The 16106-nt window shown below is 36.6% G+C and overlaps 1 protein-coding gene across 7 annotated transcripts in view; it reads right to left on the bottom strand.

Moving 5' to 3' along the window:
• ralgapa2 (Ral GTPase activating protein catalytic subunit alpha 2) overlaps positions 1-16106 on the bottom strand; it is a 202258-nt gene that overhangs the window by 123252 nt on the left and 62900 nt on the right. For all 7 annotated transcript variants that reach the window (XM_081347448.1, XM_081347450.1, XM_081347453.1 and 4 more), the window contains exons 4-8: positions 9086-9143; positions 7920-7963; positions 7641-7821; positions 1457-1572; positions 1210-1348 (exon numbers count right to left, since the gene is read on the bottom strand). In XM_081347448.1, the coding sequence (XP_081203574.1) occupies positions 1210-1348; positions 1457-1572; positions 7641-7821; positions 7920-7963; positions 9086-9143 (538 nt within the window). The remainder of the gene's footprint in view (positions 1-1209; positions 1349-1456; positions 1573-7640; positions 7822-7919; positions 7964-9085; positions 9144-16106) is intronic.

Genomic DNA, 16106 nt, shown 5'->3' with positions numbered 1-16106 from the left:
TTTCAAAATGTGAGATGTTGAAATTGCGCACATTATACAAGATCAGACATTTGTCAGACGCGTAGACTCTGTTGTGCAATGAATCCTCCGCCATGGTCTTGTCAGTCATCTCGTCACGTGATCAGTGAACTCTGATTCCTGCTGCACTACGTACGACTCTGCAGCTCGTACTGGATGAGCTGGATGGAATTGAAGCGACTGTTATCCAACTAAATTAAATGGTTTTTATTTCTATAAAAAACAAAACGAAAGAGGAGGCATAATGTAAATGTAGAGATGGCATATTCTATCCTAACTTCACCCTCACACTCCGTGATGAAAATATCACGAGACAGCTTTTCAACTCGACGACAAATCTCGTCACATTTTAATCTTGCGAGATCTCGTGGCACGAGATCATGTCACACCCCTAGAAATGACCCATGTATTGAATTATCATGTATTAATTGCTTTTTGTATTGCTAACGTGTGAACAGCTTGAAATGAAACTTAAAAAGCAAGACCTTCCCGACTTCCTAGGTTGTCTTTACAAGCCTGTAGACTGATTTTTGTGTATAGGAATCCAAAGGCTCTGACGTTTCGCACGCTCACTAGAGCTTCTTTTTTTGTTCTCGCTTATACAAATGCTTATACAATGTCCAGGATAATGCCAAAAGCGCTATTCTGTACTTTAATGTCATTGTGTCATGCAAAGAAAATTAGGTCATTCAACGCCGTCTCTCGTGATGCTTTGCAGAATCTGCTGGTCATGTGTTTCGGAGGAGATGGGGCTCTCTTCTGAAGGGGGGATGGGATCTCATGCTTTCAAAGCTAAATAGCTTTTGCTAACCTCTCTGCAATTGCCTTCCCTACCTCTAACTGCAGTTTTCCCACTGCTGTCATTTTTGTTGTTGTGTTTATTTTGTTATTGAGAGAAAAGCATGCAGCACATATTTACATATTTATGTAAACGGCGCTCTCAGCAGCGTGGATGGTGGCAAGATGTTTAGCATATCGCTGCAAAGGTATTTTCACTCCTTTTTATCCCTAAGCGAAGAACGAAGAAGAACTTCGTCACGAGTATATCAAGGCACTGAATTACGCTCAGTCTCTTGTACGTAACTCATGTGCGAGTGCGAACATGGGCAAAAAGTTGCTGGCTGCAGTTCACTCGATGGCCACCGGTGTCGGTGTTGCTTTAAAGTGAAACGTTTCTTGTCTCAAACTCACCTAATTGTGGCTTGTAGAGGTTGGTGTGTTTTGTGAAAGAAGGGAAGAGATGAGGCAGGTAGTACTTCTTGAACAGGGAAAAGAGAAATCTGAAGCCTGTGTCCTGGTTCTCTTTGTTTTTCCAGTCCAAGCTGGATGCCTGTGGGGTGAAAACAAATATCAGGGGTTCAGAGTACATCACGGTAATCCAGTTATGAGAAACATGCCGATTTCCGACAGAACACTGATGTGAGCAGCTCTCTCTCACCTGGAGAACCATGACCTTGAGCACGATCTGGAGGACAGAACAGGTGTGGTCGTCTGCCACCTTCTCTCCGGGAACCGCAGGCACCAGTGGGGTGATCTCCTCCGGCACAATCTTGGCTACAACACCACAAACACAGAGTATGATTTTTTACTTATTAACATAAGTAAAAAAAAATAAAAAATCATATACATTAAAGAAATTTCCAGTTTTCCAGGTCTGGAAATTACACTTATATATCCAGGTTTTCCAAGAGCGTGAGAACCCTGGTTTTAAATAAAAATGACAGTTGTTGAGGGAAAAAATTTAAATAACAAATATGATCAGTTTACAACTTTATTTTTTAGCAATTTATCTTATTTTAAAACCGGTTTTTATCTTATTTTAAATCCTTTTAAGCCCACTTGAGGCCCCTGTGGAAGTTTGCTGAGGCGCCCTGCTTGAGAACCAATGCTCTAGATATTTCAATGCAAGTCTGTGGGATTTTTTTCACCTGTTTTATCACTTTGGAAATCATATGTTCAATCACACTCCACCCCTCAACAAGCTGCAAAATATAACAATACTTGGATGAACGTTCAAATCCTAATCTTAAAGAGGCCATATTATGCCCTTTCACAAAGTCTTGATTTTGTTTTTGGGCTCTACTAGAATAGGTTTTCATGATGTTCAATAAAACACATTTTGCCAATATTTGACATTGTTGTTGCAGCTCCTCTCTTCCCAGTCTGTCAGTAACGCTCTTTTTAGTTCCTGTCTCTATGAAGCTCCTCCTCCTGAAAAGCACACTGTGCTCAGACTGGTCAGCTGGAGCAGTGTGTTGTGATTGGTCAAGCGATTTGAGCGTGTTTGGGATATGTCACGCCACTACTTTACTACACTATTTCAACACACTACTAACTAACCAGGCCTCTGCCCTTTATTCCGCGTATGCCTTTGGTGGGAATTATTTAAATTAGGAATATTGTGACGTGTTCGTTCCCGGAAGAAAACTCTACAATGGACTGCAAGACTACAATGGATACATTTAAGAAAAAACATTTAAGTGCACTGATATAGAGAATAACTCCCTTCAGAGGGACTTCACAGACGTTTTTCATGCTCAAACAGCAACATAACACACCAAAGAAAGCTGAGAAAGTAAAAAAAAAAAGAAAAAAAGAAAAAGAAAACCGCATAGTAGAAAAAGAGATGCCTCAGCACACAATAATATTCCTACTCCTCCAACAACAGGTAATCCTGCACAAATTATTCACATCACTGGTTGAGCCAGAAGTTTAGAGTGTGCTTTGTCAGCACCACATAGTCTGTTATGGTGTGCATGCTTAACTATTATGTTTGAGACTTTATAGAACCCTTTAAGTCATATATATATATATATATATATATACTTTTTTAATAATAATTTTACATCTTTTTTATTTGACTGCTAAACAGAAAGTGGCTGTCTCACTGACATGTAGAGTTCTTGTTGTCTTACATAATGTTTAGGTATGGCAAAATCTGAAATCAATAATATCACAAATAATACACTGTTGTATAAAAATATATTTTTTTTTTGGTGAAGTTCCCCTACATTTGAACTGCTTCTGGATCAAAATTTGTGGTGACAGCATAAAGTTATCAAAAGTCACAGCATTTGGAATCACTGTAGCCTTTTTGTTTAGCTCTTGACCCCCAAATGGGCAGTTTTTAAACTGTTGAAAATCTCATGATCAACGCAATGGATTATGTTGATTTTGGACTCATTTCAATCGGGAGCATCCACTTAAAGTAATGATGTGCCATTTTCTACGATCTATGCATGTTTCACAAAGTTACAAGTGAAAATGCCACGTGAAAGCTACATTTTATTGTACTAAGCTACATGTGCACCTGTGGAGTTTTATCTGTGGTAACTCCATGAGGAATATCTCATGATCAACACAATGGATTGTGATGATTTTAATTTTAATAGTGAGAATCTGCTGTAAATATTGAAGTGGCATTTTCCACAATCGGAGCATGCTTCATGAAGTAACGCGCAAAAACATGACATAAATGCCGCATCTGGATATTATTTGCATATGGGTCTTGCGGGGCTTCAAAGTACAAAAACTCGCTCAAGTTTAGTCAAAGCCCAAAACAATTATGCATGTTGTATTCTATTCTGTGAGACCTTTCAAATGACATATGACACGTAAATATCTGAGCTGTATGATGTTTTTGACACATTAAAGTACATAGTACAAAAAAGTATTTAATAAATTATGAAAATTTGTATTTATATATCTGCAAATAACTCAAAACTACTTAGGAGTTAATCAAAATGGCTACATTCATTGTAAAGTTCAGACTATAAGCTTTCAGATGACAACTATTTTGTGTTGATCAAGGAAAAATATGAATTTTTGAAAAATATGATTATACATTTTTTAGTGGCTAGGTGGCGCCTACAGGTGGTACACTCCGTTTAAGAGGGACTACTCAACACTCGTTAAGAGTTGAACAAAATGGTTAGATGCATTAAAAAGTTTCTAATCTTTAAAATTATACCTATTTCGGGGGTACACTTTGGGTTTAAAGGGTTAACATCCAAAAAAAATAGCACTCCTCACCTTTCAAGTAAATGAGATAATTATTTTAATTAGAATTTTTTGATTCATAACTCTTTCATGACACTTTGCAAGATCTGCATCCGGCTTATTTTTATCAAATGGATTGCTTTTTAGGTTGTGTCACTACTGCCTTTGTCGTTTCCGAGGGCTGAACAACCTTCAGAGCCGTGAATAGCTTGGGTTTCACTAATGAAATCTATTCAGACATAAATCACGTCAGCACAGACAGAAAGGATTCACTGATTTCAAATACATGTGAACACATGCACAGTGCTTTGAAATTAATGGGTCATTACCAGTTCAAGGGCATCAATAAAATCTTTTCCGAGAGAAAACATCAAGGGAAATCATTCCTTTAAGCATTTAACAGACTCTGACCTCCTTTTCTGAGTATGCTGTGTCGCCATTTGATTATTACACTCTAATACTAGATTTAAAGTGCCTTTGTGCCACAAAGAGCATTAATGGCTGCCATTAAAAATCACATTCTCAGACATGAACATAGTACTGTAGATGTGCTGTAAATGGTGAGGGAGGAAATGAATGAAGGACAAAGTTGTGAGCACAGAAAAATATCAGGGTTATTGGGTACTTCAAGTGCACGTACAGCATTCGTTTTTGAGTTCAGCTGATTTGTCCAGGAACTTCTTTTTAAAAGAGTACAAGCATCTGGAAATGAGCACTAAAAGTCCTGCCAAACTCCAACCTTACGTTGTCATTCCCAGCAGTCACTACCTTACCAACAACATTTGTTAACAATGTTAAAAACATTTTATTATGTTATCCATCTCAATTTATTTGTATTGTTCTATGTCATGTGTCTATGCCATGTTTATTTGTACTTTACTGTAAAGCGACCTTGAGTTTTCTGAAAGGCGCTAATTAAAATAAACGTATTATTATTATTATTATTATTATTATTATTACCAATGCTGAAGATTAACAGTCAACAAGTTCATGGACCATACGTCACATAGAGTGCTGCAGGAATGACATATTTTTGAAGACCAAAACCAGAAAACAAGCATTTTAACACTTCTGGTCATTTTGAATGGGTTTTTTGGTTAAATGCCTGAAATAAGGTCTGTAGTGAACACAAGTTCAATGTATTTTCATGTTTTATATTATGACATGAAATCCATCAGTATTACCATTTTGTGATTTTTTAAAAGCTTTGCTAACTTGTTAACAAGTGTCTAAATGGGACTAAAGAGGCTGTCAGGACATTTCAAGATTTCTATCCACCTTATTCTTACGCCCCATGACGCTTTGCCTGAATTATGGGTGTAACTTCCGTTAAGCTGTAAACAATCAGTGAAGCTCGCTCTATAAACACAATAATGTTTTTTTTTTTTTTATTAACTGGGTACAATGATGACATTATTCTACTCACCCTTCTGGTTATCGAACATTAAAAGGACACTTTAAAAGTGTAAAAGCATCAACAAGGTACCTTCAACAGACCATGAATAACCCCAAAAGTGTGATTCTTTATATATTCTTTTTAAAATCTGTTTTCTGTAACATATGTTGCCTTAGTCAAAAATATTCATTAACTTCAGCATTGCGTGATACTATTTCAATATGATTTCCGTCATTTTGACAGATCAATGAATTGTATTTACCTGTGAAAACAAACCTGGAAAGAGACGAGAGGATTTGAGGAGAAAAACGAGAGTGCATTTGTGCATTCCAGTGAATCATTAATAGGGGATATATTGTAAATTAAATCGGGAGAACTGTAAACAAATGTGCAAGATATGTTGTCCTTTTTCATACTTTTACAGCGGATTGCAAAGGGGAAAAATATATTATTTTATATTATATAAAATAAAATTTATTATTATTAAAAAATAATTATGACGAAAAGAATGCAGTGACTGAAAAGAGCTCTTGCCATAGATATTCTTGTTATAACATCACGTTAAAATACCAAGTGTTACGTTATTCTCATGATGTCTGAAAATAAATCATGAAGGAAAATGGACAGCGCATTGAGTCAAACTGACAGATCAGCTTTATTTGTAGGGCAAACTTATGATTTGAAATGATTCGTTTCAGCCTTTTTGAATGGAAGTTCCCCAAACCGGAAGTGCCACCCATAAATAAGGTGGATAGACATGTTTCTCATGTCTGTGTGGCAAGTATATGCTGAGTTTTAGTTCATTTCTGTGACGTATTCGCAATTATCGATACTTGAGCAAAAAAATACTACTAGGTTGACTAATATATATATATATATATATATATATATATATATCCTCAAAACAGTTACATACGATAAATAAACAGTCAGCAATACAATAAGAACAAAGAAACTAATTACAAACAAAACCAACAAATAAATACAACAAAAATACAAATGAAATAAACAGTGCTTTATGTTTCTCAGGAAGATGTACTAACAGTGGTATACAGATCTACAACAGATATTGAATAAAGTATTCAAATGTCAAATAAAATAACTGCATAGTCTGCAATGTATGCATTATTAAATATAGACGAACTCTTATTAAACCTACAACAGTTATTAATTCAAGAGCAGTGAGTGATTTTTTCTTTTACTTTTGTTGTTTGATTAACAGTAATGACAGACTGAAGCAGTAACATTGGGCTGCAGTCACTGGATCCAATATACTGTTACACACACGTGTTTTCTTTCTCAACTCTTTACATTCACTTAAGACATAACCGACTGCGTTTACGAGGATACTCACCAAAACGGCATTTTGACATTTTTGTGTGTAGGCTATTTGACCATTTATGCGCATACTTTGCATCTTGGAGCGTGCACACAGAAAGCCGCCTGGGGAACAGTGTCTCTTTCACGGCTTAGTGCGTTTTTAATAACACTGTTTAATATCAAGCAGATCCCGTAGTTTAACAACTTAACATTCTGATTTGGAAAATCAATTTCGATTAATCACACAGCCCTGATTCTTACTAATGTTGTCTATACTTTCTTTAAATCAGAGATTACTGGTCTATTATCTGAATGATTTATCTGTTTTGACACAACAGTGTGTTATTTGTGATATTATTGATTTCAGATTTTGCCATACCTAAACATCATGTAAAACAACAAGAACTCTACATCTCAGTGAGACAGCCACTTTCTGTTTAGCAGTCAGTTTATTGTCAGATTAAGATGAAAGTGGATTTTATGCAGGTAGCCTAGAGACTAGGATTAAAACGTTAGATCCCACTTTATATTAGGTAATGCATTGAACCTATGTCAAAAAAAAGTTGGTTGTGTTCATGTCCTATTGCAAAACACAGTAACACTTTATGTTAGTGTCCTTGATACATGCATAATTGCAAACTAACCCTAAACCAAACCCTAACACTAAGTACATATTGGTAATAATATTACACAGTACTTATTTGTGCAATTACAATGTAAAATTGACAAATAAAGTGTAAACCAAAACACCTTTGCTGGTATTGAGGTGGGATACAGGTAAGAGTAGGCACAGGTTTGGTGGTATGGGTTTAAGGGTTAGTTAAAGTGTAAGTCAATGTTCAACAGTGTAATTATAGCTGAAATTCATTTTGTACCGACATAGTCAATGTGTGTATATGTTTGTTACCGTCAGGCGGGTTGGAAAATGGGTTGTAAATGATGGTGTCCAGTGTGCAGGGTCCTCTGGATGAGGCAACAGCAGGGAATCCTGGGATCAGGCAGGCGAAAATGAGGAGCTGCTCTTCTGCACAGTTACTCTGCAGAGCCTCTAGCCAGAGCAGGAACAGACGCATGCCATCACAGCGGATCTGCACACACAAACAAACACAGTTTCCTCTGGTTACACATCGACAACAGAGATTCATCTCATCATTTTGGAGGTCTTCTGATTCATAAACTGACCTACCTTAAAAGAGTTTCCAGTGTGCAAAAGTTTTTTGAGTATAGAACCTATAAAAGAAAAGTGTTTAAACACAGACACGATCAGTAACTTGATCATTACAATGCAGAAATTATGATGCACAAACCTAAAAGCATTTAAAAAAAAGGTTACTTTTGACTATGATCCTTAGACCTATATCATGGTTTGAGTGATTTAGATCATGGTACTGGTATATATATATATCAAAATATAGTTAAATTTGCTGGAAATTCAACACTAAATGTTTTAAATATTACACAACTCAATTGTCTAGAGGCTTTACTTTATAACAATTGAACTGGCATCAGAGTACAGACTGTTTCAGATAGGGATGCACAATATATCATATACATTTCTGTTCCTATATACACAATCATCATCTTTAAATCATTAATTTATATTTCTCCATCATTTTAAATTTGATTATGTAGTATTGAAGGCGTCATGGGATTGTTTTTCTTTCTTTCTGTTAGGTACACAGTCTTGTACCTTTGTCTTTCTGTCTGATTTTCACACACGTTTTTGCTATAAATCAAAGTTTGTAATGTTGTGAATCCACAGTTACACAGTGGTGGATCAGATGTGGTGTGCAACAACTTCCCTTATAATCAACTAGCTTATGTTTTGATACTTCATGACACACAGAGGATTACGAGTGTAAGAAAATAACAACACATGCGTAAATTAAATAAAAAAATGATAAATCTAGAAACTGTTGCTTCAATTTTTGCTTGAATTTCCCTCGGGGATCAATAAAGACGGTCTGTCGGTCTGTCTGTCTCTATGTGGAGGGCTCTAATTGAGGTTATTGACTCCTTTGAGGGTCTTCCTGTACGGAAGACTGAAACCACGAGACGCATAATTTAATCCAGTAATTTGCATTTCAAATGAAGCCTCTCATTTGCATTTCTCATTTATTAACCTCCTGCTCTCACTCTCTATGTAGCTAATTATTTTCTCTGAGAAAGTATTAAACCAGGTTACACTGACTCTCTCCTGAACCTGCTTTAACAGCAGAACTCTTACACACCGACTCATAAATAATTATGCACAAAGAAATAGTGATACCGTAAGCAATTTTTCAATTTCAACAGCTAAACCTTTGGCATGAACCACGTCAGTGTAACATGGTCTCTCTGAACAGCACTTACCTATACTGTGAAACTGCCATCGACTGTTGATTTTCTCAGGTAGAAGTTGAAGAATTTTCTGAAAAAAAAAAGAAAAAAAAAAACACAGAGTGAACACATTAAACTTATAGCAGAAAGAGCAAGAGCTCAATGTAAGTGATTTTCTACACCCAATAATAGTGAACTGGTGGAAATCAAAAAAGCCCATGACACTTTTCTATGCCATTCTGTAACGTCTTTAATGTAAGTTTACGGTTTATTGTCCACCAGGCCAAAATACAAAGAATGATGATCACAGAGAAGTAGGCCTAAAGCAAACTTCTCAATTATCGTTCATGTTATTCCACAAACTACGGTTGAGGAATATGTACCGTTTACGATAATATCGTAATTGTTGTTTTGACGATGTGGATGCTGACATTATCAAAAATGTCACTGCAAACAAAATAAAAAATAAATAAATAAAAACATGTCTAAAGATTGCACGCTTTCATTGTGTAATGTATTCTAGTAGAACGCAGTTAAAATGACCACAAAATTTAAGATATTGTGACAAAAATGGCCCTGTGTGAGTTTATTTTTGTGTCTTTTTCTGTTTTTCCCAGAAATCTGCAAATGTGATGATGTATTTTGAGTTATAAAATGTATTATAGTCATTGTAAATACAATATTTTATTGTTTTTACTCTATTTCGCCAATGATAATAATTCCAAACAAATTCATAATGGATCTGCATCTCTGAACAACAAACAGTGGTGTTTTGTTCCTAAATAAATCAGCATTTATGAAATAATCAGTTGAATAAATGGCTCAAGGACCCATCTACTGGAAAGTATAGTTTCATTTAAAAAAATTAAAAATTGTAAATATTCCAAATATTTAGAAAAATCTCAGCATTAATTATGCAACTGTAATTGTAGTGTAAATACTGCAAATCTAAATGTTCCTTTAGATGCAGCTTTTGTTGATACTGATTTCATTTGATTGGAAACAGCCTAAAGTGTCTCAAATATATTAACTGAATTTATTGATTAAAATGTATGATTTTGACATAAAAGATTATACATAATCTAATAATGTTAGATAAAAATGCCCCTAGAAATGAAATCATCACCCACAGATTATGAAGTAAATGAAACCAAAACAAAAACACTCAAAATATAGTTGAATTATCATTATCAACAAATTATTCTTTTGCTTTTAGTCCTAATTCATCTAATTTGTAATTGTCTACAAATGTCTAAAGAGCTCTTGGTTCACCAAGACCCCTTTGACACCATGTCATCAGTGTCTATTCACAGACAGTTACGTGTGTCCCTGTAGGGCGATACATACTGAGACAAGTGGGTTAAGATTCAGACTAATGGACAATGGTAATCATCAGTGGCAGTGCATCATGGGTAATGCCATTATAAGACACTCAACCAAAAACAGCAACATGGGGTCAAGTCTGTCCCCACGCACTCCCGTCCACAGCTGGTTAAACTCACTCAAATAGTGGCAGCCGTGACACTCCACGAGAAGAGGACACCATAAAGTCACCATAATCTCACGCGTTACGTGACAGCCGTCACTCAAGGTGCAAACAGACCCGTCTCATCGTGTCAATCTCATTTACGTGCGGTGTTGATGTGGAACGTGATGACACATGAGTATGAGAGCATTCAAGCACCTCAGTATTGATCTTCAGCGTCTATCAGGACAGCTCTGGATTACAGCCTGTCATTGTCATGAGGAAGCAGACAAATACCTGGAGCTGGTATCCAGTGGTGGGATCTGTTTAAGCCTGCGCTCTCGGGGTCCGCAGAGGAACTGAGGTTTCGGCAGCGGGAACGGAAAGCGCTCCCCTGCTGTGCCGCTATGGCGTCGGGGATGGTGGATTTGAGACGGGTGGCGTGGAGCTTGTGAGTTGCTGCCGGTTGCCAGAGTCTGTGCTAATCTGCAGTGTCTCTCCAAGCATAAGGATGAAGCATTACCGCAGGCTTTCCTGCATCTGCGTTATCCACACTCAGTGTGCTTATCACATGGTGAGCATGACTGAAAATACACTGGAGCCGGGCGGTATATCCACTCTGATATATATCAATTCATTTTAAAATCAATATGACGTGACGTGTAGCAAAGTATGGTGTCCCATATTCGAATTTCGTGCTCTGAGCTACACCCATCCAAGTGCACACACACAGCAGTGAGTATTGAACACGCACACACACACTGTAAACACACACCCAGAGAAGAGGGTGAAAGAGAGTGGAAGAGAACGCTGTTCATTCACTCCCCCACCAACATTTACTGCCGTAATGTAGAGAGTTGTCAAAAGTGGCCAATGGCCAATCAGAGGTGATGATCAATGGCCAAACTCTAGGGAAATGAGACTCGAACCTGCAACCTTCGGGTTACAAGTCAGACTCTCTAACCATTTAGGCCACAACTGAGCATACATACACAAGAGTAAATACAAACAAGAGTTTGTTGTTAGTTGCCAACAGCACAGCAGCTCCAGACACACAATGACACTCAAACCTTGTTACTCAGTGTGGAGCGAATCAAAGCAACATCCGCGTCTGTTTTCAGGCCTTCCCGCTTCGCTCTCCCCAGCGCTGAAAAGCTTTTCTAATATTAATGCGGGTCCTAAAGTTCTTTCCTGAACATAAACCCTAATTTTCCAGTGATATTCATCTGAGCTTTTCTCTTTTGTAATGTCTCTCAGCCATCTCTCTTTCTACAGTCTTTCTTCAAATCTCCCTCTTGATCGTTCTCTCTCCTCCACTGTCATACGCCCACAAATGCTGATTGGCTACACGTTTGATGTTGTGTCTGGTTGTGTCGTTCTGACCAACTCATAAGCATATAGTAAAACGCGGCTTGCCCTTTCAGGTTATGTAAGCAGACAGATGTGTTATGCAAGCATAACTTACATTCATTTGTGTATTCTCTGGTATTTCCATTTAGCAAAAAGACTTGTCCTGACAGCAAACGGGTCATTGAAGGAGAGTTGCCATGCTCGTCAAACAGATGGAGTGCACTTGAATTAAATTGAATAGGCTCAATAATTCTGACTAAAATAAACATTTTGCTAAAATCTTTGTTGTTAAGGCTAATTTACACCACATGGACAGGAGCCAAACCAACGTCGATATTCACCAGACTTCTGTTCCTCACTTCTCAGATATTACAGGATCCGACATACACCAATGTTCAATCTGTGAAAACTTTTTCCATGATCATTAAGCTGCGACCCAAATTTTTAGGAATTTGAAACAAGCTAATTATTTATGAAAAATGTTTGACACACACACACACACACACACTTTACTTAAAGGACAAGTTCGGTATTTTACACTTAAAGCCCTGTTTACAGATCGTTTCTGATGAAATAGAACGGTTAAGATTAAAATGTGGACACATGCTGCTGTCCCGAGAATTTTAGGTTTATTTTGCTTCCCCCCCCCACCTACACAATGGCAGCCTATGGGCACTGGAATAATCCTTCATAAAACGCATTAAACTTTCGTTTACAAAGACGTGAAACTCACCGAGTGGTCAGGGGTGTTCAATGATATGCTCACAAAAAAATCGCTGCAAAAGATGCTTTCCACCAGGTGTTTTACCATTCGTTGTAAAACTGTGGACCTATTTTTCCAAACGTCTCACACCCGTAGATTCTTCCGTTGAGAGCTTGAATAATAAACACTCCAGCCCAGTTGGTGGCGATAATGCACCTTTGCCAATTACAAGCAAACCACTGGCATTTCATTGAATACACAGAAGAAGCAGAAGAAGAAGCGGCGGAGTAATACCGTACCGCACACAGCCCATCCAATTCAAGTCAATGGAGTTGGACAAAAACTACGATAAAACCTGTTGGAAAGCATCTTTTGCAGCGATTTTTGTGTGAGCATATCAGTGAACACCCCTGACCACTCGGTGAGTTTCACGTCTTTGTAATCGAAAGTTTAATGCGTTTTAGGAAGGATTGTTCCAGTGCCCATAGGCTGCCATTGTGTAGGTGGGGGGGAGAAGCGAAATAAACCTAAAATTCTTGGGACAGCAGCATGTGTCCACATTTTTATCTCAACCGTTCTATTTCATCAGAAACGATCTGTAAACAGGGCTTTAAGTGTAAAATACCGAACTTGTCCTTTAACATTTACATAAATTGCAAGAATATCACTAACAATGGTAAATAAAGGTAAGACTTTTAAATATCAGTCCTAAACTAGTTTGTGTTAATACAATAAAGTTGGTATGGGCCACAGTAACCAAAATATATAGGCTATAACAACATGAGGTTGAGTAAATGATGACAATTTTCATTTTTGGATGAACAACTATCCATTTGAGACCAACTAGCTGTTCAGACATCCCACAGACTAGATGATTTTGATAATGTTTAGTTTTATATATCCCAAAGGCACAGTAGAAATCAAAGATGGGTCATAATTTCAAGCAAGTCAAAGTCCATCCATGTAAGGACAAGAAAGTTGATGACGCAGAAATGGCAGTCATAAGACACAAGGACCAGCGAGCAGTTAAAAACATAACCACTGGAAGGTCAGAGATCACAGTCTGTAAGCACATGGTTTGTACAGGACGATCAATCTCATAAATTTATGATAACAATTTATCCCTCAAGCCACAGCATAAGAAACACTGAAAACAAAGAGAGACTGCAAACATGTAGCCTACACTATGAAAAGCCTCAACAATGTTTTTGAGATGTTAAAGATGTGTTGGTGATAATGAATTACAATAATAACTATTAAGTTAGTTATTATTAATCTTTTTTTAATTATTGATACTTTTAAAGAGAAAAATTATTAATTTATTTTTTTGTTTTTCAGGTTTGAAATCAGCATTGAGTCAATGTCACATGGTGCCCTGCTGAAACGTGGGTCACACGTGTTCGTTTGCATGGCCTTGATGTTGACAGAGCAACAGGCTTTCAATCAATGACAGACACCTCTGGCATATTTATGGAGAGGTGGAAGTTTTTAAATATTAATATCTTACAAAAAACATTGCATAACGTATTTGTCAAATGTGTTGCATGCATTTGTGAGAAGTTTTAATTGTGAGTTACAAAACAAAAGAAAATATCATTTGTATTATTGTAATATATCTGGATGTCTGACTTTGAAGTTGTTCATATTTTTTTCTTTTTTTAACACTAAAGTATATGTGTGTCATGTTTAGGATTTGTAACATTTCTTTAATTCATGCTAATTAACATAAAACATTTGGGGGGAAAATTAAGAAAAAAAAGTACAGACAAGAACACTAACATACGGTAATAAATGTACAACACTTTAAAGTCAAATTAAATTAAATTAAAATTAAAGTCAAACAAATGAAAGAAAAGAATCTAACAACTTTTCTTACTGAATTCATATCTGACTCTCTGATTGAACCTTAATGTGAAAATTAGTTAAACGATATACGTAAAAAAAAAAAAAACCTTAATAGTGCAATACACTGATATGTAAAATGTTTATTAAAAATGCATGGTCCTGTATTATTTATTTTGCAGTGATATAAAAAAGAATGTACAAAATTTATTTGATAGCATTTTGGTGCAAATACTGTGGTCTCAATTTAGGAAAGAAAGTGTGTCTACAATGCAAAATCAAATCAACACAAAAAAAAAGTTAAAGTAATTGCCATTTGTCCTGCTACAATAGTACAGGTAGCTGAATGATCTGAATCCCTTTACTGATTAAGTTATTTTGGATAATGTGCCAGGGACAACCTACGAATAAACAGCATTTTGATGGATGTCTAGATCAACCAGTGATCAAGAAATATCTTGTTTAAAATGAACCACATGCTTCTCTGCAGGTTAGATTTTAGGAAACATCACTGCATTACCCAAACAATCCAGAAGAGGGAAGCAGCTCTATACAAATCTCTCTAATACAACAAACGTTTCAATATTTGCTCTACTCCAAAAAAGGGACGTCAGAAAGAGAAACAGGGGAATAGAGGAACAGGACATGGCAGTATTTCTCCATCATTAACTGAAAATAGTATATTGACTTTATATTAAGGCCACGCATATTGTCAACATGAAATCAAAAATGGCCCAATTTATTTGCTTGCTCTTTCCTGCTCTTATTGAGGACAGTTATTTCACATTGGTTATTAGTACCGACTAGGTCATGAAAAGTTTAGTAGATTATTTGCGCTTAATGAATGGTTAATGTCATGGTGCAATGAGCAGAAACTTCTCTTTGTAAATAATTGGAATCTGTTTTGGGAGCGTCCTAGGCTTTACCGTGCTGATGGCTTACACCCAAGCAGATTCGGATCGGATCTTCTGTCAGATAACATCTCCAAAATGTTAAATACCTTTTGACTAGTAACCAAAAGTCCAAATCATAGTCTCTGCTGCACCAATTTAACTGATATAAATAGTGTAGAACATTGCATAGAAACTGTGTCTATTCCTCGTTTAGTGAGATCAAATCATAAATCTACTGCAGGATCTAGAAAAAATCTAATTGTTATTAAACCAGAAAATGTTGCTATTGGTAATCAAAAACAATTTTTTAAGCTAGGTCTTCTAAACATTAGATCACTCACACCTAAGGCAGTTATTGTAAATGAAATAGTCACAGATAATAGCTTCGATGTACTTTGCCTTACTGAAACCTGGCTTAAACCAAATGATTATTTCGGTTTAAATGAGTCTACTCCAGCAGGATACTCCTATAAGCACGAGCCCCGTCTGAATGGTCGTGGCGGCGGAGTTGCAACAATCTATAGAGATTTTCTCAATGTTACTCAGAAAACGGGTTATAAGTTTATTTCATTTGAAGTACTTGTACTAAATGTTACGCTCTTAGATGTTCGAAAAACATCCCTATTATCTCTAGCCTTGGCTACCGTATATAGACCGCCTGGGCCTTACGCTGATTTCCTAAAAGAGTTTGCAGATTTTCTCTCAGACCTATTAGTTAACTTCGATAAAGCATTAATTGTTGGAGACTTTAATATCCATGTAGATAATCAAAATGATGCGTTAGGGCAGGGGTGGGCAAAC

This window comes from Scardinius erythrophthalmus (assembly GCF_964197995.2).
Source record: "Scardinius erythrophthalmus genome assembly, chromosome: 19".
Lineage (NCBI taxonomy): Eukaryota > Metazoa > Chordata > Actinopteri > Cypriniformes > Leuciscidae > Scardinius > Scardinius erythrophthalmus.
Note: the sequence above shows the minus strand (reverse complement) of the source record. Positions and strands in the feature narration are given on the sequence as shown.